Raw genomic sequence first — 27,205 nt, 5'->3', positions numbered from 1 at the left:
ATAACGAGCACGCTAATCAGGGGACCCCCCCAGGTGTGTTAAACAGGAGCGTAGGTGTGTATGTACAGCTAGGAGTGGCGAGTGAATCGTTATTAACCGATCAGCTCTATTTTATGGGTATAAACGCGGGGCGTGCTGGCCCCCGTTAAACGCCCGGCGCCCCGTTTGGCAGAACTGAAATGAAAGCAACCGCCTCGCCTCAGCGTGCTGATCGGCCCTCGCACGGCGGGAGAAGGACCCACGTCTGGGGACAACGCCAGCAGCCACCTCCAAGAACAGCAGGGTTCCCCCGTGGCACCGGCCCTGGGATGCGATGGCACCGGTTGTGCTCCCCTCGAGCCCGGGAGCTGGGAAACCGGGATGGCGGGTGAGCCCCTGCCGCGCAGGTGGCAGCTGTGCCCCCGTTGTCCCCATGGGACGCGTGCGGAGCCGGTTTCCGATGGAGCCATCGGGGCTGCCCTGCTGCGGGTGACAGAGGTGGGGACAGCTGCCCCGGACAAGGGACACAGTCCCCAGGGAGGAGAGGAGCTGCTGTCAGCCGCACCGGACCATCCCACGAGGAGAGGACACTTTGGAGACCCCCACTGTGTGCTGCGCCTCTACAGTGAAGCCATTTCTCTCCGTACGTCAGGAACGGCCGCCCCTGGGGCTCAGTTTCTCCACCCGTGGCACTTCACATCTGCCCTGTCCCCAAAGCTGAGCACCTCCATGTCACCGTGGTCACCAAGGAGCTTGGGGGGAGGCCCCGTCTGGAGCATTGGGGCAAGTTCTGATCTCTTCAGTTCCAGAAGGACGGGGAGCTGCTGGGGAGGGTCCAGCAAAGGGATACAAAGATGCTGAGGGGCCTGGAGCATCTCTCCGATGAGGAAGGGCTGAGGGACTTGGGTCTGTTTAGTCTGGAGAAGAGAAGACTGAGGGGGGATCTGATCAACGCCTATAAATACTTAAAGGGTGGGTGTCAGGAGGATGGGGCCAGTCTTTTTCCAGTGGTGCCCAGGGACAGGACAAGAGGGAACGGGCACAAACTTGAACATAAGAAGTTCCATCTCAACATGAGGAGGAACTTCTTTCCTGTGAGGGGGCAGAGCCCTGGAACAGGCTGCCCAGAGAGGTGGTGGAGTCTCCTTCTCTGGAGACATTCCAAAGCCACCTGGACGCATTCCTGTGCAACCTGTTCTGCTCTGGGTGGACCTGCTTTGGCAGGGGGGGTTGGACTAGATGATCTCCAGAGGTCCCTGCCAACCCCACATCATTCTGTGATTCTGTGGGCTGTTGGTGACGTTGGGCTGCAAACCGATGTGGGGAGGATCGGTCTCGCCCTGGTCACCTTTCGGGGTTGGCTCTCGGAGGGAGAGCGAACAGTGGGATTTGCCACCACGGTTCACACCAGCCCTTGACCTGGGGTCCCACCATGGCCTGATCCTGCGCTGGGCACCCCCAGCACTGCTGGCTGGGCCCAGGAGGTGGCAGCAGATGGTGCCCGGCTGCCCAGACTGTGCTTTTGCTTTTCACCTCCATTTATAAAATCCAGCCGCTGCTCCCAGGCTCTGTGGGAACAGCTTTCTCCCCATCCAGGGTTTCCACCAACCCCACCTGGGAGACCCAGCGATGCCTGGTCACTAGGTGCAGCCCTTAGCTTGGGAATGAGCTGGTGGGAAGAGAAACGCGTCCCTCCACCCACCTTCCAGCCTTGGGAAGGAAGGGGGCAGTAAATTTCCACGGCAGACCGACAGCCAGCAGGTACTCCATGCCAGGAGAAAGCATCTCCAGCATTCACCCCCTCATCTGCCCACAGTTTCCAGTCCTGGGCTTTTCTCAGCTGCTCTTTTTCTTAAAACATGGTTTTGGGGAAAAAACAAAACAAAACAAAAACCAAACCAACAAAAAAAAAAACCCAAAACCAAACCCTTGCCCCTCTAGGGCAAAAGAATTCCAAAGGGAGATGCCAGGACCGCTCCGGGGCTCCATCTGAGCTGCTCAAAGGACTGGGCAGACCCTGGTCTTTTCAGCCCTTTGAAAAATCCCTGGCTGCCCCCTGGGCTCCCGGCAGCTCTCTTGGCCGCCGCGGGAAGGCGACAGCCAGGGTTTCTCCGGCATTTCCATGCTTTTGACATTTAAGGCAAGAATGCCTTGACTTTTTCCAGCATCTTCTTTTCACAGGGAAGGTTTCCAAGCTGCACGTGAGGCCAGAGAGCTCGAATCCCGGCCAGCAGCCCGAAGCTGCTCCCGGACGGCTGGCGCAGGGCGAGCAGAGCCTATCCCCGGCCCCACAAGCGAGGGGGATGCTCCCCTGTGCCCCCCGGCCCTGATGCTGCCCATGAAGGGACATGTCCCACAGCCTCGATGGCTCCTGGCTACCGGGAATAACCCCCCTCCTGCGAGTCACGAGCCCACGGCGAGGGGCACCTTCCCTCACGCCTGGCACAGACCCCCCCCCCCCCCCTTCACCCACGGGTCCCTGTGCTGCTTTTTTGGAGCCTCCCAGAAGTTTCTTCTCACCCACCCAAAATTTTCCCCCTCCAGCCTGTTGAAAGGCAGGGGAAGCCAAGCCCAGCGCCCAGCAGGGAATTCCCTACGGGAGCGACGCTGGGACCAGCCCCTTTGGGAGCAATTCCACCCAACGCCATCCAGCTCCAGGCTCCCCAGCTCCGCCAGCTCGGCGCGGTGCGGAAACGTGCAGGGCTGCCGAAGAACAACACAGATTTCAGAAATAATCCATTGTAGTAACGTGCTTCCATTCCGCCGGGAGCCAGCCCGCCTGCCTGACAGCCGCGGAGGAGTCGCTGGGCGATAGCTAATGAAAGAGTTCAGAGAAAACCCACACTCCCCGGCCCCCAGAGGCGTGTTATTTTCAGGGTGGAAGCGGGTAAGCCACCGCAGCATTTTTTTCCTTTTCCGCTCTTTCCTGAAAGGCAGGTCCCCACAGGCGCAGCCGGCCGCTGACAGGCTGGGGGCTTCCACAGACACACACACACACCCCCCCCCCAAGCCTTTCTGCTCGGTTTCCCCGCTGCAGAGCCCACCCTCGCCCCCTCCGACCCCGGTGGACCCCTCTGTGTTCGGCGAGGGGATGGCGGAGGGGAGCGGTGGGTGCCCGCCGTGCCTCGGGGTGCCATTTCTTTGCCTGCCGAGGTGAAGCAGGGAGGAACAGGCACAAACTTGTACATAAGAAGTTCCACCTAAACATGAGGAGGAACTTCTTCACTTTGAGGGTGGCAGAGCCCTGGAAGAGGCTGCCCAGAGAGGCGGTGGAGTCTCCATCTCTGGAGACATTCAAACCCCACCTGGACACGTTCCTGTGGGACCTGTTCTGGGTGACCCTGCTCTGGCAGGGGGTTGGACTAGATGATCTCCAGAGGTCCCTGCCAACCCCGTGTGATTCCGTAACGTGGCATCCCCAGAGCATCCTTAACTGTGCCAAGGGCTTTCCCCAAATCCTGGGCTCTCGCTCGCCCTGGGCTCCCGGGGCTCTTCTCACGGTCTCCCACCGCAGGCACCAGAGGGGACCCGCTCCTGAACCAAACGTCCTGCCGGGTGGAAGGAGGAATTGCTCCCGGATGGAGAAGAGCTCACCAGTGATGTATCTCCCACATCGCTTTCTCGAGAAAATCATCGGGTGCGAATTCTCCACCAAGAGAAGCAGGGGGGCAAGGAGCCAGGGGGGCTTTTGGGCATCTGCAGCCATGGCGGGGGGAAAACTAGAGCTCACCTTTCCCTCCCCACCCCTATTTCTTTCTTTTTCCCCCTGTGAAGAAATGGGAGAAAAAAAAAAAAAAAAAAGCAAAATACAGCTGAGCATTAAGAGTACAACGGGACTTTATCATATGAATTACTATTAAACATCTTTAAGAAAAAAATCACTTATGGAAATAAATTCTAAAATAGCAACACTCACAAATGTCACAGATTGTTTTGTTTTGTTCTTTTTAAACCATTTTGTATAGAAGTGATACAAACGTCACTGAGAATTGTACAGTTTCATGTAAGAAATGCATTTTGGCTTCCCAGCCGGTTTTAGTGGCCTTTTCTACTCATTAGACCTGATTTTTTTTTTTTTTTTTTTTTTTAAAGGACATAAAAATAATCACTCTTCATCCCCCGTTAAAATGATGCTTTGTGCCTCCGAGGTGTTTTGCAGCGGCTACAGAGAGACATAGTTCAGAGGGGCTTTGCCCACCCGAGGATGCTTAAGGGCAGGCTGTCAGACCGTGTTGGCAACCCACCGAACGCCAAACCTTTGCTGGGCAGGGGAGACGGAGCCAGCGAGGCCGGGGGGGGGGTCTGCACCCACTTCCCATTTTTCTCCCGGACCACAGCCCTGCGTGGGCTCCGTCGGGTCCCCGGTAGCATCGCAGGGAGCGGAGGGGATGCCGCGGGGACGCGCTCGGCCAGCCCAACCCGATGCGAAAGGGGAGGCAGCCTCCTGCCCCCCCCCCAGCTCCTCTCCGCCTGCAAACCACGGCTGGGCTAACAAAGACAACGCGGAGGCGACGTGTTAACGAAGGTGGCGACCGAGCAGGAAGAGCGGCATTTCCCACTGCTGCGGTCAAAGCCGGCGGTTCCAGCAGGACTGACCTGTGACGTGACGCCAAACGTGGCTTGCCCAGGGCCGAGAGGCAGAGAGAGCTCAGCGCCATCCTCCACAGCCACGGCACGACGCAGCCCGTCCTCCGGCGAGGATGAGGAGCGCAGCAAACCCTCCGAGGGCTCGGCAGCGGGTAGACATGCCTCCACCACCCAGCACAAGCGCTTCGCTGCCCTCTCCTCCCCGCGCTCCAGACCGACCCTCCGGTAACAACCTCCCGGGCTGGGGAGAAGCAGAATTTCCCTCCCGCGAGAGCCCGAGCTCCTGCCCGACCGCCTGGTGGTGCTTCCTGCCCTGATGGAAACTTCGCTGAAAGTTAAGCCTTCGGTAGCTACGAGGTGCTGGAACGCTGACAAGCTGATCCGGTTCCAAGCTTGGTCTTCTTCCAAATGTGCAGAGAGAGGCTTTGGACTGGGAGGGAGTAACGGCAGCCGAGGAGGACCCCGGAGGCAGGGGAGGGTAGGAAAGGAGCCCCTTCTCTCTCCCCACCGGTCTGGGGATAAAATTCTCACCCAGGGACTGAAGGACCTTCTGTTCCCAGCCCCAGCTTCACACTTAGCCCCGTGCACCCGCAGCCACGCTCACACCCTGAGCCAGGCGGGGACACACGCCACTCCAGATGCCTGTTTTACCCCGCAGGGAGCAGAGCAGCCCGGTGTAAAGCTCGCCGTGCCCCTCCAGCACCTCTCCACCCAACAGCCAGGCACGCAGGGCAGGACAAGGCCATCGTGGCTTGGGACAAGCTCTAACCCATCGGCCGAGCTGCCACTACTCAAGGGATGCTCCTCTCTCCTCCCTTCCAAAGAAAAGGAGCAGACACCAAAACTGGGCTCAGCTCGGTGGGGTGGATCTTCTGCTCCTTCAATTTTAGGAACACAAAGCTCGCTGGGGTCCTGAGGTGCTTCCAGCCCTTGGCACCCCAGGCTCTAAGGGGACACTACCCAGAGCCTGCAGCCCCAGAGCCCTCGGAGCAGCCCCGGTGCCAGCCAGGGAGCGGGGAGGGGGGAAAGCAGCGGGGTCCCCACCGATCCCCGTGACGGCAGCAACGCTCAGCAGGTGCGGAAAGAAATCCTGGCGCCCGCTTCAAAGGCACGCGGGGCTCCGGGAGGGAGCGAAAAGGAGCCCGTCAGGAGCCAAGCGCCTGCAATGTGGGCTTTTGTTACCAAAACCCCGCGGAGAGGCAGGGAAAACAGTTTGCGTGTGTGTTTGATGGCTGGGGTTCCTGCGTCTGCCGCCTTCGCAGCTCCCATCTTGCAACATTTGGGCTGGTTCGCGGGAGCCAGAAAGAGAAACAGGCACGTCTGTAGCCACCTCCCGCATTTAGCAGTAAACAGATTATGCCGATAAAGGAAAAGAAAATGTGCTGGCGGGAGCGAATTCTGACTTTACGCTCGTCACTCATTACTTACACAGGGAAGGAATTTGTTTACGTAATTATTTTTAGCCTGACAGCATCTCCGAAAGCTGATTCAAGTGCTGCTGCCGGGCCCCCCGAGCCCTCGCGAGAGAGGGTGCTCTGCTCCTGCCACCGGGCCAACCCTGGCCCCACACCAAACCCGGCAGAACCCGCAAGCCCTTGTGCCAACTCTCCATTGCCCAAAACGCCTCCACCAGCCTCAGCTGCGAACCCCCCAGCTCGAACTTTGCATCTTACCTACGGCGGGGGGACATCCCGGGAGCCACCGAGCGCCCTTGCCCGGCAGCCGGGACCAGGTCAGACCCGTCGGAGGGACGTGGAGCGTCCCGTTTCGGCACTGAGGGTTAAACCGAGGGGAAATGCAGCCCTTGGTGCTGCCCGGCGTCCTGCCCCACTGCGGCACCGGGGCGGGAGTGAGCCACGCCATGGCCCACAGAGCGTCCGGACTTCAAGGCAGTTTTAGCAATGCCGAAGGCAAAGGTTTAATTCAAAGTGAAACGCCTAGGAAAAGAAGGCCTTTCCTTTTATAAACAATTTATATTATTTGACTATTACCTGATCTGAATCTCTGCTCGTTACTCCTAGCAATAGTAGACAACGGCTGTTAGGTTCTCTGTCTCACGTGGTTTGTTGGGTTTTTTTCCTGTGTGTGTGGAGTAAAGTTACCTCAGATCGCTACAGAGATATGTTCAGGAGTGCTCCAGCCAAGCAGATCCCACATGTGAATGCATCCTCATTAGTACAACTGATTTTCAGTCCTCCTGCGACGCGGCTCGGACCGAGCGAGCAGGCGGGCTGCTGCTCCTCCCCAGTCTGAGCTCCACCGGCTCCTCCTCAGCAGCTCACAGTAGCTGCCCACTTTTTTTTTTTTTCCTTTTCTTTTTTCCCTTTTGGCTGATTTGCTAGATAGGAGAAGTTGTTTTCAAACCGCTGGTAAGAAAACATTGTGCCTCACGTTGATACTTGTACTTCAGAGGAGTACAACAGCAGAGGGGGAACAGCCAAAAGAATGGGTTATTTGTTGGGTGGTGGTTTTTTTTTTTTTTTCCTTTTTCAGCCATCTCCTTAGGAAGCCTCGTGCACATTCTGTGCCAGCAACAAACCCCAGCGCTGGGACCTGGAGGGGAGGAGATGGGGAGGGAAGGAGAACGACACGTGCTCAGCCTCAGCCACACCGTGGCCAGCACTTGCCCGTTGTGGCACCCGGAGCTGTTACCAGCCACGGCACCCGCAGCCGCTGACGGGGCTTGTCCCCACCAGGACATGCTCTGGACCTGACCCAGAGCCCCCAGGACAGACGGACAGACGCTCACCGGGAAGCATTTGTCCCCAGGTGCCTCTCACCATTTACTGCCCTTCCTTCGGCGTCTCCTCCTCCTCCCGGAGCTGCTGCCTCCGCACTTGGAAGTCTTCATCTGAAAGGCAGAGGCAGGGAGGGGGTTGCGGGGGCTGCAGCAGCTTCCACACCGGGACACTGGCCACCAGTGCCAGCCCCAGTGGGGAAGATGCCCATCCCTTGCCCCAGGGCAGGTATTTCCTTGCCCAGACAATCCCCGCAGACTGGGACACGGGGACTCTGAGAACACTGGAAGGTGGTTTTGGCCCATGGGGGCATTTCTGCCATACGGTCACACCTGAGCCAGCCCCCGGGGTGGTCGGGGTTGGCACAAAACCCACTGCCAAGATCCAGCTCTGTGCAAACCTGGCTGGTGACAGATTTGCCAGGACCGTGCCCCGAACTACACATCCCACAGGGCTGCATAGACCAGCTGCAAGCCCCCCCGAGAGTCCCCAAAAGAGATCCCCGTCTCCAGTCACCCTGTCAAAGTGCAGGAGAGACAGGTGGGACCAGGGGCGAGCGTGTTGCATGGGTGGCCATGCCCCAGGGTGGTCCCAATGGAAGCCCAGCAGGAGGATGGCGTGGGGCAGGACAGGGCCGGGCACCACGGGACCCCAGGTAGCCATGCTGAGCAGAGCACGCAGGGCACAGCACCCCGTTTCTTACCGCACGAATGTCCTTCGACATCGTCGAGAAGGTTTGCCGTAGAAGCCGCCGTCCCCAGCCTGCACCCACCACTAAGGAAAACCAATTGTGGGGCCGGGACATGGCTGCGGTACCACCATCGCCCTTCCCAGCCCCCCACAAGAGGCAGCCCGGAGGCTCCGGACAGACTGTGGCCTCGGGGAGCCCCCGGGAACACCCAAGCAAGGCTGCTTTGGCAGCCCCGCACCCCCCCCCAGCTCCCCAGCCCCTTTTAGGATACGCTTGGTGCTTCAACAAGTGTTTTCTTTTCGATTTCCTCATCTTCGTCTTCTCGGAGAAGGCTCTGGCGAGTTCAAACAGCTTCTTGCGCGTGGCTGGAGGGAAGCAGCCGAGTGAGGGTCTCGCCCCAAACAAAACCCTTCCCAAAGCTGCCGTGGGCGATGGGGAGGAGATGGCCATGGCCAGCGGTGTGAGAGCCATCCGTGCCCCGACACCCCACGGCAATGCCCCGGGTTTGCCTGGAAACACTGGGGCCGTGCAGGGCTGCCAGGCTCGGAGAGAGGGGTCCTGTGACCAACAGGGACACGGTGGTCCCTGGCGGGGGGCGCTGACATTTCTACCTTTTCATGGGGATTTTCATGACCTTCCCCACCCACGACTGACCCACATCTCCCCAGCGTCTCAGCTGGCTCAAAGCTGCTCAAAGACCTTGCTTTGCGACAGGAGAAGCGAGCTGTGACTTGCTCAGAGGAAAGGATGGGAAAAGGCAGAGTTACAGCAAACCCTCTGCTTGCTTTTCTGGGATTCACGCAAACCCTGCTCAGGAATTCCTCTGTTCCCCAACGCCACCGGCATCCTTGACTCGCGCCACAACCCACACGTGCACCAGGGACAGATGGACAGCGCGGAGCTGGGGCGTCAAGACTCAGGTCTCCGTCTCCTGGCTGGCACCCAGCCCTGGCATGTGGCACAGGAGCCCCCTGCCACCGGCGAGGGCCAGGAGGAGAGCACCACAGGGCAGGGATGCACCAGGACTTTAAATTGCAGATGGAAACTCAACCCCAAAGCATCACTGCCGAGGCTGAGCACAACGTGCCACAATGGCCAGTGCCTTGTCCTCCAACATGCCAGCCCTCTCTGTGACTCGTGGGGCAATGTGGGCATACGTGTGCCCAGAGAGGTGACGAAGAGCGGACGCGCTGCTGGCTCTCCCCCTGCCTGCCCCGCTCCCAGCTCCCCTCCAGCCCTCGCAGGCTGCCAGCACGGGGCCTGAGAACCGACTCACATTTTCCCATGTGTTTCAATTTGTCTCTGAATAAGGCATCGTCAGACACGGCACCGCCGGCCTCGCTGGTTCCAGAGGGGGCTACGTCACCTGGAAGGCAAACATCTGGTCACCGGGAGTGCGTGCGTGGCGAGGCTCCAGACAAATCACTTCCATGACCCAATTCCAGCCCTGCCAGGAGCGGAGCCGAGTGAGACCAGGAGGGACGAGGGCACGGGCACAGAGGGACTGGCTCTGGACCAGAACACCCCGCAGATATAACCCCCAAGATGGTGGGGACAGAGATCTGGGCTTGCAGCTCACCCCTAGCCCCATGGTGGGGCTCACCTCAAGTGCATATGGGGCAGCCAGCAGCTCAGTCCCACCACCAGCACTGCTGCAGAGCGGGAGGCCCCAAATTACCCTGGGCACTAATTGCACAGAATTATAGAATCGTCTGGGTGGGAAGGGACCTTTGAGATCATGGAGTCCAACCATCAACCCAACATGGACAAACCCACCACTGACCCACGTCCCTCAGCACCATGTCTGCCTGGCTTTTAAATACCTCCAGGGATGGAGACTCCACCACTGCCCTGGGCAGCCTCTTCCAAGGCTTGACAACCCTTTCAGTGTAAAAATTGTTCCTAATATCCATCCTAAACCTCCCCTGGCGCAACTTGAGGCCGTTTCCTCTTGTTCTATCACCTGTTCCTTGGGAGAAGAGACTGACACCCCCCCCTTCGCTACACCCTCCTTCCAGGCAGTTGTAGAGAGCACTCCAGGTATTAGATTGTGCCCATGCTCGGTTCCTGGGATGGCAGGACCACCGGATCAGGAGCAGAAGCTCAGGCATCCCAGCGACTCGGTCAGGTGGACCAGAGACCCCCACAGCCGTGTCCTTGTGCCCCCTCCCCAGGTCTGGGTGCCCTGGAAGCACCAGCTGGGGCTCGGCCCCTGCACCTCGCCTGCTCCCGCACGGGGACATCCAGACACCAGCTCTAATTCTGAACCCAGGCAGCTGCTCCGCTCCCCGAGGTTAATCAGGATTACCCAGGAAGAGTCATTATGTCTCCCAGGCCCAATCATCCACTCCTGCAGCCAAGACAAGGCAGGGCTTTGTCTCCCCTGGGAACTGGATCCCGGCTCCCACCCGCAGGGATGGATGGAGACACCATCCACACGGGATGGGCAGGGAGAGCAGCAGCACCCAGCCCCATCACCCACCAGCTCCTCTCCCACGCTGGGGGGGCAGCAGGGAGGGATCAGCCAGTTTCCCCCCGCCCAGAGGTGGTGGGAGAGAGCTGGGAACAGAGGAGCTGCTGAGAGGTGATGCTCACACACGTCTTTAAAGTTACCTGATATTACGGAGGAGAAACCAAAGTCGTTGCTGACGGCAATGCTGCTCGACTTGGATTTTTTCGACTCGTATTTCAATCGATCTGAAAAACAAAAAGCCCGGCACCCGGCTCGATCAGGCCCCCGAGGCAGTGAGGCGGCTCCGCTCCCCCCTTCTCTCACGGCCCCATGGCTGGGGGGGGCCAGGCTGATGGCAGGGGATGGAGCTCAGGCTTCCCAGTGGCCCACAGCAGCTTGGCCACCACAGGAACAGCCTGACCCAGCCCACCAAGGTAACATGGAAGCACCTCCTGCCCAGGTCCATCCTGCATCAGGACAAGATGTAGAAGTGTGGTAGAAATGATCTATCAAAAAGCTATAAAAGCTCTCCAAAGGTGTGCTCCTCCCCGAGGACGCGCTTCTGGCCTCTGCCGTGCTCCAGGGACAATAAACATCTCCCCTGCCACAGCCGGGGATGGAGGACAGCGTCCTCTGCGCCCGGGTGGGCTCGGCAAGGCAGCAGCAGGGCCAGAGATGAGCACAGGAGGAAGGCAGCCTCTCGCCTGGCACTGGAAGCCCTTTGCCTCAGCACAGCGACCACAAGCGCTCCGGTGGGAGCCCGCAGCAGCAGCGGGAGCGCTCCTCTCGCCGCCACAGAGGAACTACGAGAACGCCACAAGCGCGACGGTGGTTTTGCAGCCGCGGCAGCCGGGGACAAGCCCTGCAGCGAGGGTGCTGCCGTGACCCTGCAAACCTCCAGCGAGAGCTCTGAGGGTGACAGCCCCTCAACCGGGGAGCTCAGAGCTGGCGAGGGAGGGGAAGGGAGGCTCTTTGCTAAGCAAAACCACCAACACCCTCCAGCCCTCCCCGCAGGGCTACCGGCTCACCAGGTGATGGGGAAGGAGCAATCATGGCAAAACTGCTCTCCAGTTCAGGCTCTGCCAGCACCTGGGGAGGGGACACTGCCAGGAAGGGTGTACCGGCCAGGGTGGGCTCAGAGGACATTTCTGAGGCTCCTTGCTACAAATTTTTCTGGGCTTTGCCAGAGCCACCACAGAGAGGCAGGCAGGGGGAGAAGAGCCTCGTGGCACCAGAGGAGGAGCCCAGTGCCCAGACGGACCACCAGCCTGGCCACATCCTGCGCTGGCTCTGCTTTGGCACGAGCCACAGTGTCCAGCGTCACAGGGGGAGGCACACACCCAAAAAGCAGAGGGAGATGTTTCTGAAGGCGCTTCTCACCTCTCTCCAGGGCCAGGAGGAAATCCCGGTTCCGCTGGAGCTCCTTCATGAACTCTTCGTTCTGCAGGAAGAGCGCGATCCGCTCATCCTCCAGGTACTGCTTCCATCGCCGCTCCTGCTCCAGGGAGCCCTGGCCCCGCGGGACAAGTCCCCGCAGCACGGGCTGCCGGCAGCCGGGGGAGCCCTGGTGGGGAGAAAACATGGCAGAGCTCGGTCAGTGGTCTCGGTGCCCACATGTGAGGAGCACACACGCCTCAGGCTGAGCTTGGCCCTTTGCTCCTCCGTTACGCTGCTGCACCCCCAGTCCCCGACCCCTGGCTCCCCAGAGGGGTCCCCCCCTCCTACACTGTGCTGGGCTGGGGGACAAAAGGGGACAGGGCACCTCCGCCACTGCCTGGTGGGAAGGGGGGACAGGACAGAGGCTGGAGGGGACGGACACCCCACGTGGGAACGGGGACATCTCGGTCTGGGTTCAGCGAGGCAACGAGGAGGAAGCGGTGCATCCAGAAGAGCTCCTTTGCAGAGCATTTTGCAAAGATTTTTAACTTTAAACCGTGGGGTTAAGCCAAGGCAGAACCTGGTGTAGAGGGGAGGGAGAAGGACCTCACCCAGCATCGCTGCTTTTATTTCCTCCAATCTAAAAAGCGGAGACTGCGATTTTCCGCTGACAAACGTCCCTGCACGAGGCACCTCACGCTCTCCCCCGGCTCCCGGCGCGTTCACACCTGGGGAGCAGCAGAGCCATGCCGTGCAGCCCCAACCCCATCCTCGCCTACAATATTTATCTGATTTGTAGCTGCTCTAGGAGAGCCATAAAAAGCAAAAGCACACAATTACCGGGGAAAGAAAAGGGCAGCTGTTCCTCTCCTCCCCCTGAGCCCAAATGAATTGGCACGTTCCTATTCCCAGAAAGGTAATATTGCCCGTGAAGCTCAACTTGCAGGGCAATCGTTTATGAAAACGTGGCAGCCTGCCTTTGGAGCCAAAGAGGGAAGGGAGGAGGCAATGCAGGGGGAAGGCAGGGTGCCTGCAGCCCCCTCCCAGCCCCTCGCCATGCCAGGAGCGGGCTAGCCCCATTTGCGGGCTGGCTCCTGTGTTAGCCAAGGGGCTGACGGATGCGCCTGGAGCCAAGCTGGGTGCCCCACGGGGTGCTGCCCACTGCGGGCAGAAAGGCACCCACAAGCACAAGCCTTGTGACTCCAAAACCACCATGAAGCACACGAGGACTCTGATTTCCCAAGGGGGAAATCCTCTGGTTTGCTCTAGATTTTCCACCCAAGTTCCACCTCACCAGCCCCCGAGCACCCTGGCAGAGCCACTCTCCCCAGGAGCGTGTGCTGGTCCCGCTGCTCCTCACCAGGGCAGCAGATAAGATTTTCAAATAATTTAAAATATTAGGTGCTTATTGCAAGTGGCGTTTCTGGCACTAACTGCTGGGCTAAGGGCAGAAAAACCATCAAAGCCTGGCTGGAAGATTCCCCTTTCACACCTTGCTCGCTCCAGTCTCGCCTTGAACAACAAGAAGCGCTCCAAGATGATCAGTTTAGTCTGTGCCCGGTACCCAGGTGCTTTCAGAGAGCTGACACTGCAAGCTCAGGGTGGCAAAGGATGGGGTTTGGTGCTCCATGGTGCACCGTGAAGCCGGGACATGGGCTGGAAGGGGTGGTGAGCCTCACCTGTGTGCTGGCCGTCTGCTGGGGCAGGATGCGGAGGAAATCCTCGGGGAGGTTGCCCAGGAGCGGCGGGTTCCAGTTCCTGTAACGCCCGGGTGCCGGGGTGCTGCCGGGCCCCGGCACGTCCGTCCTGCGGGGCAAGCACAGACAGCGTCTTTGGGGAGGGAGAAACCCACCGATGTGTGCCACGGCATGGCAGCCCCTGTGCCCAGCTCCACCAGTGGTGCTGGGAACCAAGAAACCACGTCACACCTCCCAGATCCACAGTATTAGCTCTGGGGAGTGGAAGGCTTTTTTCTCCATGCCAGCTTGAAATCTCTGGGAGCTGCTTTTCAAGCCTTGCCCTGCAAGTGTGTAGGCTGCATTTCCCTTCTCCTCTCCATATTGCTCAGATTCCCATAAAACAGCCCTGCGGGAACCCTCGCAGGGCAGGATTGTCCTTATGGAGCTGACGGATGTCTCTCCCCAGATGTCACACCAGCCTGAACACCCGGCAGCGCCTTCGCCCAAGGCGGGTGGCACAGAGATGGCCAGAGCACTGGCCCCTTCCCTCCTGCAAGCCCTGAGCCCACAGCTGGGGCGGTGCTGCTGGGGGACAGCCTGCACCCCGCAGGGCCACAGACCCCCCAGACTCAGCAAGCCGGTGGCTACAAGCCAAACCGACCCGAGGTCGGGGCCCCAGCTGCCCAGCACCTGGTGTTTTTGAGCGGGAGCGAGCGCTCCGCGCCCCCGGTAGCTGATTTTTGCCATTCCAAGCGCTGCTGGAACAGCTTTCCAGGCCCTTCAGCTGTTCAGTTTTTAGGGCCTCGCAGGGAATTCTCAGCCAGCTGCGAGCTTCACTCATCACCCTCGGCTTCCTCTCACCCAGCCCTAATGAACTGACGCCAGATGCCCCTTGCTGGGGCCAGCTAATGCACAGCAAGACCCCCGGGCACGGGCACAGGGTGATCTCATAGAATTATAGAATGGTTTGGGTGGGAAGGGACCATTAAAGCCCATCTAGTCCAACCCCCTGCCATAAGCAGGGACATCTTCAACTCAATCAGGTTGCTCAGAGCCCTGTCCAACCCGACCTGGAATGTTTCCAGGGATGGGGCATCTCCCACCTCTATGGGGAACCATAAGTGTCTCACCACCCTCAGCATAAAACATTTCTTCCTTATATCTAGTCTAGATCTCCCCTCTTTTAGTTTGAAGCCATCACCCCTTGCTCTGTCGCAACAGGCCCTGCTAAGAAGTTTGTCCCTGTCTCTCTTGTAGCCCCTTTAAGTACTGACACGCTGCTCTAAGGTCTCCCCGGAGCCTTCTCTTCTCCAGGCTGAACCCCCCCAACTCTCTCAGCCTGTCATAGAATGGTTAGAGTTGGAAGGGACCTTAAAGATCATCGAGTTCCAACCCCCCCTGCCATGGGCAGGGACACCTCAACTAGAGCAGGTTGCTCAAAGCCCCATCCAGCCTGACCTTAACTCCAGCCCCATCCAGCCTGTCCTCCCAGCAGAGGGGCTCCAGCCCTCCTAGCATCTCCATGGCCTCCTCCGGCCCCGCTCCAACAGCTCCATGTCCTTCTGATGTTGGAGGCCCCAGAACTGGAGGCAGCACTGGGGGGTGGTCTCACAGAAGAAGAGACTTGTGGCTTTTTCTGGCTGCCAGGAGCAGGAGGTGGGATGCAGCCATGGGGCTGGGGGCTCACCTGGGCGGTGGGGTGGGTGGCACGCGGGGGTAGCGGCTGCCGAACGCCTGGCTCTCGTAGGTGGGAGGGGAGTAGACAGGAGGGGGCTCCTCATCCGAGCTGTCTGGCTCCAGGGTCCGCTCCAAGATCTGCAGGGCAAGAGGACGGGGTGAGGGCAAGCTGGGGAAACGCTCCTTGCCAGGCCAGGCCCCCACACATGGCAGCAAAGCGGGGACGGGACTGGTTGAACGTTGCTGCGGAGAGGATGGGGACAACCTCCCAGCACCGGTCCCCCACGGGGTTTGGAGGTGCTGCTCTCAAGGGACGAGACACAGCATTTTGGGTGGGCGGGTGAGCCTGTCCCTTGGTGCACACAGCCCTGGAGGGGCCTCTGACAGCAGCAGAAGGGTCTCCATTGGGTTTGGGGTGGGAGGGAGGGAGGGGAGCACTTTGGCTTGAGCCTCAAGCACTGTCCAAGACAAACCATCCAGGCTGCACGCTCCAGGTCGGCCAAATGGGGCCCTCAAATCTCTGCCCACCTGCAGTAGCACCATGCCCAAGCAGATATGAAGCAGGATGAGACTGAGCTCCCTGCTCACCGTGAGCCAGCAGTGGTGGCCAGGAGCCCCAGCAGGGGACCCCCCACCCACAGCCATGTGCTGGGGACCACCGTTGGGGGCTACCTCGGGGGGGATGCTGTCCTCTGAGTCCGAGCTGTCGTCGCAGCCGCTGCCGTCCAGGTTCATCTGCAGGAGCTGGTCGATGGTGGCATCCACAGCCCCGTTGTTGGCCCTCAAGACGCACTCGATGATGTCATAGTCCATGTTGGGGAACATGGTTTTGAAGTCCTCCATGGCCTGGTTGAACTCCAGCCGGCGGACCTGCCTGGCGGGGCGGCTGTTGTTGAGCTCCTGGGCGGAGGAGCCGCCACCGCGCGAGCTGCCGTTGCTGCTGCTCCGACGGAAGAGGCTCGTCATGGCGGGGCGGATGGCACGGGGTGGATGGCAGTGTGGCTGGGGTCCCGGCGGGCGCCCGCCACCGCTGGTCATGGGGCGCTGCCCCGGCGGCCGGCGGGGAGCATGGGGCGGGCGGTGGGGGGTCCCGCTCCCCGCAGCCGGGGTGGCACCGCGGGTCAGCCCCCGGCGCGCTGCAGCATCCTCCCACCTGCAGAGGGGACAGGGGAGAATGTCACCCGCAGGGCAGAGCACCCAGAGGTACCCCCAGATCCCTGTCTCAGCGGGGGACACTTGATTCGATTCAACCCATCTGACCGTGTCCTCACGGGACCATCCCATCCCCGAGCTCGGATGCACCGTGCCCGGTGCTGTACAAACAAAACACAAGGCAAGAAAAATGGCGTTACTTCCACTGCCGAGGGCTCCCCAGATTTAATGTTTCCAGGTTTGACATGTATTTATAAAACACGGTAAAATCTCTCTTTAAAATAAAAGGCGGACTCTGCTCGGAGAGTTTCAGAGCAGGGGGCTGAGATACTCGGCAGCACGGCAAATCGACCCTCGGGAAAAGCCACCAAATCCAAGATTAACATTCACTTTAAAACCATAAACAGATTATACAGCTACTGCTTCTCATTTGGAAATGCAGGGCCAAATTCAGCGCTGGATTAACTCCACTGTTGAAACAGAATTACCCCAGGAACACTTTTGATCCATAATATCATTTTCAAAGGCTTTTTCCTAAGCGGCAGGCGGAGAGTTCAAGATAACTGTCCCTAAAATGGTATTTAATGCAGAAGAACACGCCAAGCACATTTCTTAGGGAAACAGGGTATAATCAGATTCAAAGCCATTAAGCGGAGCAGTCACCTCTGAAGGTCACCCGGGCTCTCCCCTGCCTGTAGCGAGGCCGTGTGTGACAGCCATGTCCCCAGCGCTCACCTGGCCCCGAGCTGCTGCAAGGGGCTTCCAGAGGCTGCCAAGAGCAAAACGCACTTATAAACCTAGGAAATTCGGCACAAACTCTGGCAGAAGGTTTATTTTGCGATGCTGGTCTCGTCCCCAAGGGCCAGCCCTGCTCTGGCTCAGCACCCGGAGGAGTTGCCGACACCTCCAGAGGACGGGGGAATGATGCTCCGATCTTCCTCCATGGCTTTTTTGTAATCCTGGATGCATTTCCATTCACCGAGCGTGCCGCTGAGCCCCATGAGTGAGTCCGAATGGCAGCCCCAGTTCAGGGCAGTGGTCCCTGGGCTGAGCTCGGTGCCACACGTCCCTCCAACTGATGCTCCTGCGGGACACGGGGTGGCCCCACCACAAACAGCCCTCTCAGGGACACCCCAAGAGTCCCGCAGGGGTCCCGTCCCATGGGGATTCCTGGGACCCGTGGAAAAGCAGCAGGAGATTCACTGCCAGGCTCCAGGGGTTGTGTCCAAACAGCATCAGGAACCCCCCCCGCTCACTCCCAAAAAGCATTTAACAGATCACTCAGCCAAGAATTGTCCCCGTCCCCGCAGTGGCTCTCTGTCCCAAGGACCATCTCCTGCTCACCAGGAGCGGAGCAGCCATTGCGCGAGGGGAGCAGGACCAATTCCGACAGCCCTGCCCGGCTCTATTCACCGAGGACAAATAAATCTGCTGGAGTCAGTTAATAAAATACTGCTGCTTGGTTCCTCCTCTGCGATCGTGACTCATTCACAGCAAAAAAAGCCGGCATTGTTGGCACCTCTGGTATTATACTTTAATTGCAATATTGCATGGCTGGTTTAGTCACACATTAAACTGAGTTATAACACACTCACGGGGTACGCACGCTCCTTAAAAGATTTGGCTGCTCCAAGAGGATAGGGAAAGAGCCGGGACAACGAGGGGAAAATTGCTGATGGAGGATACACCGCAAACACACAACGATCGGAACATGAAGCTGAGAACTTCTGCAGGGGGCCGTTAGCTCAGGAGTGCCACGCTGGCTCATACACCTCAAATGGTAATATCAGGAAATCAAATTCCAATAGAAACAGAGGAAATAGAAAAATCAAATAGAAAATCAGTAAATGTGCTTGGAAATCCCAGCTCTATTTCAAAATCCTGAGACCTATAAGGTAACAAGAAGCCCCTGTGGTTGGGGAGCGGAATCTTTGTCTCCCAGCGTTTGACCTTTGAGCGTTTCTGGCCCTTATTTCTGCGGTGCCAGCGAGGGGCTGGGAAGACACCAGGAAAAGCAAAATCCTTTGGATTTCCCCCAAAGGAAAGAAGAAATCTGGTGTCCCACTGCCAGCCCGGGGTCACTCAGGGCACTGCGGGGTGCGGGCTGGGCTTCTCCTCGCCCTGTGCCCTCCTGTTTGCAGAATGGGGCTGTGACAACTCGTTTAGCTGGTGCCTGATCAACTTTCTTCCTGCCTTAAGGTAAGTCCTTCCCTGCTCTCGTGCAAAAAAGACCCTGAAAGCTGTTATTTGTTATTCACCCAAACGCCGGCACCACCCGAGCAGCTCCGTGCCCCAGGATGGGGACCAGCACAGGGGATGCCCGCACTGGTTTTGCCATCACCACATAGCCAGGATGGCACGGGATGCTCTCCCATGGGTATCCGCGTCCACTTTCTCACTGCACACCATGCTCAGGCACCGGCACACGTTTGGGTCCAGCTCCTGCCATTAGCTCACCACTTAAAAACCATAAAATAAGACCAAACAAGAGCTGACCTTCAGGGAGGAGGCTCACCCTGGCAAGCCCATGGGTGCACCCTGTTTTTTCTCCCACTTGAGCCACTTGCACAACTCGGATCTGCTCTCGCCTGAGCCAGAGCCAAGAACAAGACCTCGGCAGCCGCGGAGAAACCCTTAATTACACCCATCGGGGAGCAGATAAGGCGAGCACAGCCCGGGGGAGCACGTCCTCCTGCACGGCCGGCATCCCGGCTCTGCAAAGCTGGTTTTCACCCAGCCCTGTGCGCGGGGCACTTGGTATCTTGCAAAAAAAGAACTTTTCATGTTGAAGGACAGCCCGAGAAGCTGCGGGCGCTTCGGGTGAGCTCCAGCCGGGAGCAAGCGCGGTGCGATGTGCGGAGGAGGCTGCCTACGGCTCGGCCGTCAGCCATCCGGGAACAGCAGCTGGATAATCCCAGGGGTCGGTCGAACCGGTAACGTCATGCTGGAAACAGCAGTTGCTCGGCTCTGGAAGGCAGGCAGCCCGAACGGAGGAGCTGAACAGCTGTAAAAGCAGTGGGCTCGCAGCCCTCGCAGCTCACGGAAGAGCCTTGGCACCGAGAGCAAACGCGAATATTCCCTTTCCCAGTGTCTGCTGCAGCTCAGACAGCAGATGGGATTGCTCAAACACCGCGAAAACAGCCCAGCCCTTTTTCCCCTGCTATTGCCACGCTGCGTTTGTAGATCCTACAAACGCTCCAGAGCCACGACCCCCATTTGGGGGGTGACACCATCATCGATCGCTTGTTCCCCCAGCCCAGCGCTCCCCGAGGGTACGCATCACTCAGCGGCTGCAAGCCCAGGCCTGTGATGTCTGGGATGATGGACACAGAGCAGACGTGCAGAAGGAATTTCCAGGCACCGGATTATCTAGAGACAAGGGCTGCCAGCGCCCCGGCTTCTGGATGGAAGACTCTTGCAGGAAATCTCAAAACTGGGGAGGTTAAACCAGAAATAACAGCTCCAGCCAGAGCAGATTTGCCGAGCAGGATACAGATTTGCTCCATACAGGAGTGAGAAGTCTGGGAATGTGAGTGCTGGGCGGCTGCAGGTGTGACTATAATAGGATTGAAACTGGGATGATCGGGAAGAAAAATCACAGTAGTGTCTACCAGCAAATGGAAAGGCAGAGCACATGCCGAGGATGTGCAGGATGGGGCCTTACCAGCCTCTCCAAAATCCCCTCCATCACCTCTCCGTCAGCCTCAGGGGATGCACATACACACCTCCCTGCCACAGCCTGGGAAAACTGCCTGCCAGCAAATCCTTTTTCACGGAAACAAATAAGAACCTGAGGATCCCCTTTAATGCTTGTTCTACCACGTATTAAAATGGCTGGGTTTAAGCCTTTCTCCAAGCAAAAAGCAATCAGGGAGGAGAGCAGAAGAGAGCCCTGTTTGAGAGGCGGTGCAGCACGTACCTCTCTGGGCTCCGAGAGGAGCGACCAAAGCCCGGGGAGCAGCCGGGAGGGGACCGGGGAGAGCCATGGAGCCACCCTGGTCCCGACGCCAGGCACCGTCAGCGTTACCGCTCAAACGCTCTCTCCTGATGGTTTTACTGGGGAGCCCACGGCCAGACCTGCACGCTGAAACGCACCATAACCACGTTTAAGTGAAGAAGCGGCGGCTGCAGCTGCCTCGGGGCACCCACTGCTCGCCTGGCCGCGGTCGGCCATGCCATCCTCCCGGACAGATTTATGAGGGCCCTTTGTGAGCCCACCAGATGTCGGCCCTCCACAGCACCCAGACGGCTCATAAACCAACGGCACCCCGCTAAAACCTTGGGGGGGGGCACTCAGCCTGCACGGAGAAGTTGGGCAAGGCTCTGCCGGGGACCCCACACCCCCCCGAAGCACCCACCTTCCCCCTGCCAGTGCTGGGATGCAGCAGGATCCGCAGTGATGCCCACCCCGGGGGTCCCGGCACCACCAGGATGCCCCCAGCCCTCACGGCTGAGCCAGGACAGAGCCACCCCCCTGCCCTTCGGCACTGTGCCGCGCTAATCCCCGGCTTTCACACATTTGCCATCCCAGAATTACAGCCCCCCCACCCCAAACTAAGTCGCCATTAATGAGGTAGCGCTAGATCTTAATCAAAAAGTCGCCTGCCTTACACTGGTTTCATTGAAGGTAACTTGATCTTGGTAGGACGACATTCCTAAAATAGTTGAGGGAATTCAAACATGAAATAAGGTTTCCAGGAAGGGATTAAAAAAAAAAAATTAAATAGGTCAAGCAAGTGTGAGTGATTAAAGTAACCCAGCATCCCTTCGTGTGGTGTAACTGCATCTCTGTTCAGCTCTACCTCGTATCAACGTGTAATAAATTAGACGTAAGAGGTTGCCTAAAGCAGAGAGGCTGATATAAGATTATTCCTCGAGGTGGCTGAACATCAACGACCTTTCCTCCTCCGACTTTCACTGCCGACATCAAAACACACAGCTGAAAAATCAGCTTAGAGCTTGTTTAAAACGGCTCCGAGGAGCAAGGGCTGCCCCGAGCAAAGGCACCCATGACGGCAGCAAGGTCGGGGTGCCAGCGCTGCCCCCGTCCCGCGGGAAAGCCCCGTGCCCACCGCCGAGCTCCCTGCCTCAGTTTACCCACCCACCTCAAGCCTGGCAGGAGGGAAGCCCAGGCACCCCCGTGCCCGCTCGCGTCCCCCCCGGCGCCGGCCGCAGCCATCACGCAAAGCCCCTCACGCCATAGGTCACACAAACCCATCTTTAACCGCTTACCCCTTCTCCTCCCTTTGTGCTCCCGGCTCAGCACAAAGACACTGGGAAGCCACGGGGGAGCGAAAGAAAATAAAAATTCCTGCAGAGACAAAGGTGCCCAACTCCCCCCAGGGCCAAGTCCTGGTCAGGGCACACGGAGGAGCCACGTTCAGGCAATTTTTGGGTTAGATTTGGTCAGCGAGCACCTAACGAAGAGTGGGTGAAAGTGAACACAGGCTGAGGGCAGGGCCAGCCCCACTCCCCAGCTAATTAGCGCAGCTGATTCACAAATGCTAATTTGCCATTTCAGGTCAAGGGTCAAAGAAATTAAAGGACAGGAAGGGAAAACCAGTGAAAGAGCCCGAGCAGAGGCAGCTCCTTCCCCTGCAGCTGTTTGCATAGCAGAAACATACTGGGAATGGACTGGGATTAGACTGTGCTGGTGCAGAGCATCTCTGCAGGATCCAGCCCAGGGTATCCCACGAAGCTGGGCATCCCAGCAGGGACAACCAGGGACAACGTAGGTGATGGCAGCACCAAGGTGCCACCCGGCCACCAGCATGTCCAGCTGCTGCTCTCCTGCCGTCGGGGTTTAAGGGCCATTGCTTAATGTGCAAAGGAAAAAAAGAAAGAAAAAACAACCCATATTGATTTGCCCGAGGCTCCGCGGAGCAGCAAGATCCCACAAGTTTCTATGGAAACAAAATTAGTCGAGTAAAACTCTCAGTGAGGACACGGTGAATTATTTACCAGGACAGGCCCCTGGCCATTAGGGGCCAGTAAAAAGATTTAAAGGTGATCAGTTGGGCTGCTGGCAACCCTTTCCCCTGGCACCGAACCACAGCCGAGGAGGAGGAAAGTCCCAAGGTTTCCACGCCACGTGTGCGGTAAAACCCGCCGGGAAGGTCCTGCACCTCCATCCCCACGTCTGCAGCTTCAGGTGTCCCCAGGGAGATGACAAGGGAGCCCCGGGGACATCCTGCAGGTATTTTGGGTGCAGAAAACACCCGTCTGCCCTCCCAAACAGGACCCCTCGCTTCTCCCTCCTCCCCAGCCCCTTGCTAGTTGGCACGGCAGGGATGGATGGCATAAGGTCAGTGAAAAGGCCCTGCCCGATGCCCACGCCAGCCACCCGGCACGGTCACCCATCCCTCGGCATCCAGCACGAGCCCGGCACCGGCAGCCCCGCTCAGCCCACGGCGATCCCACAGTCGGGATCGCTGCGAGCCAAGACTGGGGGAAAGAAAGGGACTAATTAAGTTGCAAATGGAGCAGCTCTTTTTTTTTTTTTTTTTTTTTTTTTTATGAGTCACTAAGCCATATGGCTGATGCAAGCCACCCCGCGAAAGCACCCAGCCAACAATTCGGGCACTGCCATGCCCGTGTTGTCCCGGGACATGGCGTCACACTGTAATTGCACCACTCTTTTGTCCTCCCTCGCGCCGGGTGACATTGCTCAGCAGAGGAGAACCTGCTTGAAACGCTATACCTCGCCAGGGACAGATATTTAATTAATGCCAATACGTCAGGCCCCTCCTGCAGAAGCATTTCCAGTGTTGAGAACAGGCTCCTCCATCCCTGGCACAACAGAGCTCACGGGGGAGAGAAAAGCCCTCAAAAGCTGAAATATCGAGTTTACTCCATTCCTTCTGCTCCGTCGCAGCACATCACGGCTCTATATGGAAATTACACGGGATGCTAACCTGGATTTGAAGCCCGGCCAACGCTCAGATAAGCTCTCGGTCTCCGCTCAAGCTCAGCAGCAGCGTCTGCTCCGTGCCAGCTCAGCCCCATTTCTTGGCAGCGAGGGAAAGCCAGAGCCCCCCAGCAGTGGCTCTTCCTGATGCCCCCTTCACCCCCTTGCCGTGCCCGGCCACCAAACTGGGTCACCTTCTTCTTCAAAATCTCATCTCACTTATCTTTCATTAATTTTGTGTAATTAATTCACATACAACCCCACCGCCATCCCGTCCCGGTTGCTTTGCACCGGCCTGACCGTGGCAATTGCCAGCCAGGGAGGTTCAAAGCCACAAGGATTTTATAAGCAATGGTTTAGGCTCCAGGAGTCCATGAATCCTCCCCAAAGGTTGTCCCCTGTCCCCCTTACGGCCCTGGCATGTGCTCCCACGCGACACATCTCCATCGGCCAGGGCTCTGATGGACATCTCCATCCACCGTCCCAGCCTGGCTATAATTGACTCCGTGACCAAGCCAAATATTAAAATCAGCTTTGAGCCTCAATGTCCCTGCAACCCACCTAGCAGTGTGCCACGCTCCATTTTCCAGAGACGATCTGCCTATTTCCACACACCCCCCTCCACTGAAGCTCGGTTTTCCTTGCCAAGCGCAGCGGCAGGGCTCCATCGCCAGCGTGCCTGCGTGCCCGGCTGCCTGCGCCGTCCCCGGGGAAGCCAGGGAGGGCAGGGATCGACAAGCTGTCAGGCAGGAGGAAGAAATACCACTTCCAGGAGTCAGAGCTCATTTCCCAGCAATAAAGCAGACCAGAGCCGGGGGAAAAGCACCACTAATGGGGGACGCACATCCCACACCACTTCAGCCACCGATAGGAAAGGATGTAGGGGCTGCAGCTGGGAAAAATAAAAGCCATCAATAAATGCTTGGTTTTAAGCAGTATAGCCCTGGACTGAGCTCAGATCGGCACATAAAGGATCTGCCCTTCCCCACAGGGATTACTGCTGTGGACGATGCCCTCCACGTGCCAACCTCATCTCCCTGGCTCCTCGCTACGGCTCCTCCAGCAGATGGGAAAAAAAGCCATTATTGCTTCCTCCCAGGGAGGGGAATTGCTCAGATCAGCATCCTTCCTCAACCTCCGCTCCATCCTCTTCACCCCCGTTATCCCCACTCCACCCACACACGCTCCTCCGGGGACCTGAGGAAGGGCCTGAGCATCCACTGCTCATAAATACCACCCAGAAATGAAGACCTGAAGCGTTTGTGCTTCCTGGAGTTACTTGTGGGTGGATTTTATCTCCTTTTCCATCTCCTCTTGGTGAGCTTTGGCGAGGCGGGCACTGACCGACAAGCGGGCAACCTGCCTTCCCTCGGCCGGGCTCAGCCACCGTGGCTGCAGGATGCGAGAAAGACATTTATTTCCCCAAAACAAACCCCAGAAGATACAGGCAGAACCGCCAGCGACGGGGACCCGCCGGAGCCCGGCCTCGCACACCCGTGGCGGGAGGGGACAGTTCCTGCGCGGCTCTTAGTTTGGGTTTTAAGACACTTGTTTGTTTGTTTGTCGCTGGGCAACCGAGAGGATGGAAAAAAAAAATATCAATGTCATATTGTCACCTATGAGTCACCGCTCAGGGCGGGCTGAGATGCCCCCTTCCTCCCGCCATCGAGCACGGGGTGGCCAGAGAAGAGCCCGAGACACCCCAAAAGTGGCTCACCCCAGTTCTTGCTGCCTGCCCAACCCTGCCCCGATGCCTTCCCCATCCCTGCAACTGGGGACACCAGTGGCTCGGGGACATTGGTGGCCCGGGGACAACTTTCCAGGCCCTGGAAGGCGGCACAGGAAATTTGCATTTATATCTGCATTTCCTAATTGCGCCTGCGGGTTTCCTGGGGCAGCGGCTGGGTTTGGTTTCCATGGCAGGTTTTGTGCGGACCCCGAGAACCGAGGGAGGCACAAAGGGGCCACAATGGACCTGCCACTCACCCGCATCAAAGGCGGCCGGCAGGGCGGGACGGGGGCACCGGGGACGGGGGCACCGCAGCCTGCCGCCCCCAGCACCAGGGCAGACACGGTGAGCCCCCCAGGCAGGGGAAGAGGCTGGTGGGCAGCTGACACTTGTGGGACACCGGTGGTTTCGGCAGTGCCGGAGCAGCGGTGGGGACGCGAGTCTCAACCACCATCGGCCAGAGGTGGCAGCCACGGAAGTGCTGCAAGAGCCGGACCCAGATGTTCCCTCTCTTCTCACTTCCCGTTATTTTCAGGTAGCTTTTCACCCGGCTGGGGTGGGTTTCTTTCCCCTTCCAATTTCCTGGTCCACTTAGGGACTGTCTTCCCAGCGAGGGTCCCTGCCCCGGCTCACCTCACACACCACTGTGCTCATCCAGCTCCTGTGCTCACCCCAGGGAACGAGGAGACCAGCCTAAACTGGGAAAACCTGGTCCCTGAACCATTGCTGCAAGCCCAGTGCCACCGAGCAGGGGAAAAGCTCCGGCCAACATCCCTCTGCACCCTGGCCACAGTGACAGAGACGCTGACACCCCGGCCACGCCACAAGAGGGGGACCCATCACCACCTCACACGTTTCCAAGGGCCCCGTGTTACTATTACGGGCATTTTTCTTATTTTATAGTGGGCAATTATCATCATCATCATCATCATCATTAACTCACACCACTCAAAAGCTTCCCAGCTCTCACCATGAGCATCCTACACTGCCGGCCAGCGAGCGCACCCAGAGGGCTACGGCAGCAGCCCCCTCCCCACGGGTCCCACCCCAGGATTTTACCCTCACGGCACGGACACTGGATGCGAATGACCCTCCGGCTCCTCTCCCGGCATTCCCCTCCGAACGCCACCGTCCGCAGCTCCCCCAGTTATCTTCACCCCCGCAGGGGGGGCGGTTGGTGCAGGCAGATAAGTACCAAGCGCTCGCTATCGCCCTGGGGAGCCCCGCTGGCTCCCCACGAGCTCTTATCAGCTCGGGGCGGAGGGGACCACAGCACCCATGCCACCACGACGGCAAAGCCCGCTCAGCCACACCGCGGATCCGGGTGGGGGAAAAGGCTGGGTGTCCATGCACGGGTCAGATGCTGTTTTGTTAGGCTTTTTTTAAATCTTAAAGGTCTTTTTTAATAAAATGCTGAAAAAGTTTTCCCCAAGATTGGGCGCTTTTAAGATTCAGCCAGATGGAGTGCTGGGCCACCATTCTTTTACCATGAAAGGTTGGACCAGATGATCCTCGAGGTCACTTCCAACCTGGTATCCCATGATTCTAAACTTTCAATTCAAAACTTTCCTGGGCACTTTGCTGCTGGGAAGAGGATGGGTGCCTTCAACCTGTCTTTGAAGGAGATGCTTTTGGCAATCAGAGAAGCACCGGGAAAGGGCTGCGGGCACCCGGGGATCAGCGTGTGGGGCTCTGCCGGCATCAGGCACATCCTCACCGGGGTGGAGACGGGCACTGCCGGGGTGGCTGGACATCACGGCAGGGAAGGACACAGGAGCAGGGTGCACAATGACAGGGAGTGATGAGAAAGGCACAGCGAGTTGACGATGGGCTGAGTGTCCTCTGTCACAAGCTGAAAGCTTTTCTCTAGTCCCACCACCAGCACCAGCCGATGTCCCCTCCCAGAGGCGCACGGCTCCCCTGGGGTCTCGCTGTCCCGGGGCCGGGCTCCAGCCAGGTGCTTCCACGGGAAAACCTTCATGAAAACCACAAAAAGCTTCATAGCAGAGCAGATGCTGCTTCAGCCTGTGTCGTTAGAGATGAATGAGGAAGAGGAGGAGGAGAGGAGAGCCACGGCTTCCCCGGCTGCAGGGTAGCCCCACCAGCAGAGCCCCAGTCGCAGCCTCAGGGGTCAGCCCAGGACGGCGGCTCTCCCGCACGGATATCCTCGTCACCGCGCCGTCCCCCACGTTTGTTGTCGGTGGCAGCAGCAGGAGGAGGTGTGAGGAGGAGGTGCG

The 27,205-nt window shown here is 58.6% G+C and overlaps 1 protein-coding gene across 1 annotated transcript; it reads right to left on the bottom strand.

The window, feature by feature from the left end:
- Window positions 1–4,073: 4,073 nt before the first annotated feature.
- On the bottom strand, window positions 4,074–26,131 carry CUEDC1 (CUE domain containing 1). Its single transcript, XM_074160511.1, has 11 exons — window positions 26,028–26,131; window positions 15,853–16,333; window positions 15,191–15,318; window positions 13,504–13,630; window positions 11,828–12,011; window positions 10,609–10,692; window positions 9,272–9,361; window positions 8,267–8,360; window positions 8,008–8,066; window positions 7,347–7,417; window positions 4,074–7,119 (listed from the first exon to the last, which is right to left on the bottom strand). Exons 2-10 carry the CDS (start codon window positions 16,216–16,218, stop codon window positions 7,350–7,352), a joined length of 1,200 nt encoding a protein of 399 aa, XP_074016612.1. The 5' UTR covers window positions 16,219–16,333; window positions 26,028–26,131; the 3' UTR covers window positions 4,074–7,119; window positions 7,347–7,349.
- Between the last annotated feature and the right edge of the window lie 1,074 nt (window positions 26,132–27,205).

This window comes from Numenius arquata, chromosome 18 (genome assembly GCF_964106895.1).
Source record: "Numenius arquata chromosome 18, bNumArq3.hap1.1, whole genome shotgun sequence".
Classification (NCBI taxonomy): Eukaryota; Metazoa; Chordata; class Aves; order Charadriiformes; family Scolopacidae; genus Numenius; species Numenius arquata.
Note: the sequence above shows the minus strand (reverse complement) of the source record. Positions and strands in the feature narration are given on the sequence as shown.

Bases quoted from the DNA above. Each gene is read 5' to 3' on its own strand.
- CUEDC1 (XM_074160511.1), bottom strand. From the start codon at position 16,218: ATGACCAGCGGTGGCGGGCGCCCGCCGGGACCCCAGCCACACTGCCAT. The intron at 13,631-15,190 runs GTGAGCCCCCAG...CTTGCCCCGCAG, and splicing joins CCACCCACCCCACCGCCCAG to GACGGACGTGCCGGGGCCCG. The intron at 8,361-9,271 runs GTGAGTCGGTTC...GCTTCCCTCCAG, and splicing joins ATTGAAACACATGGGAAAAT to CCACGCGCAAGAAGCTGTTT.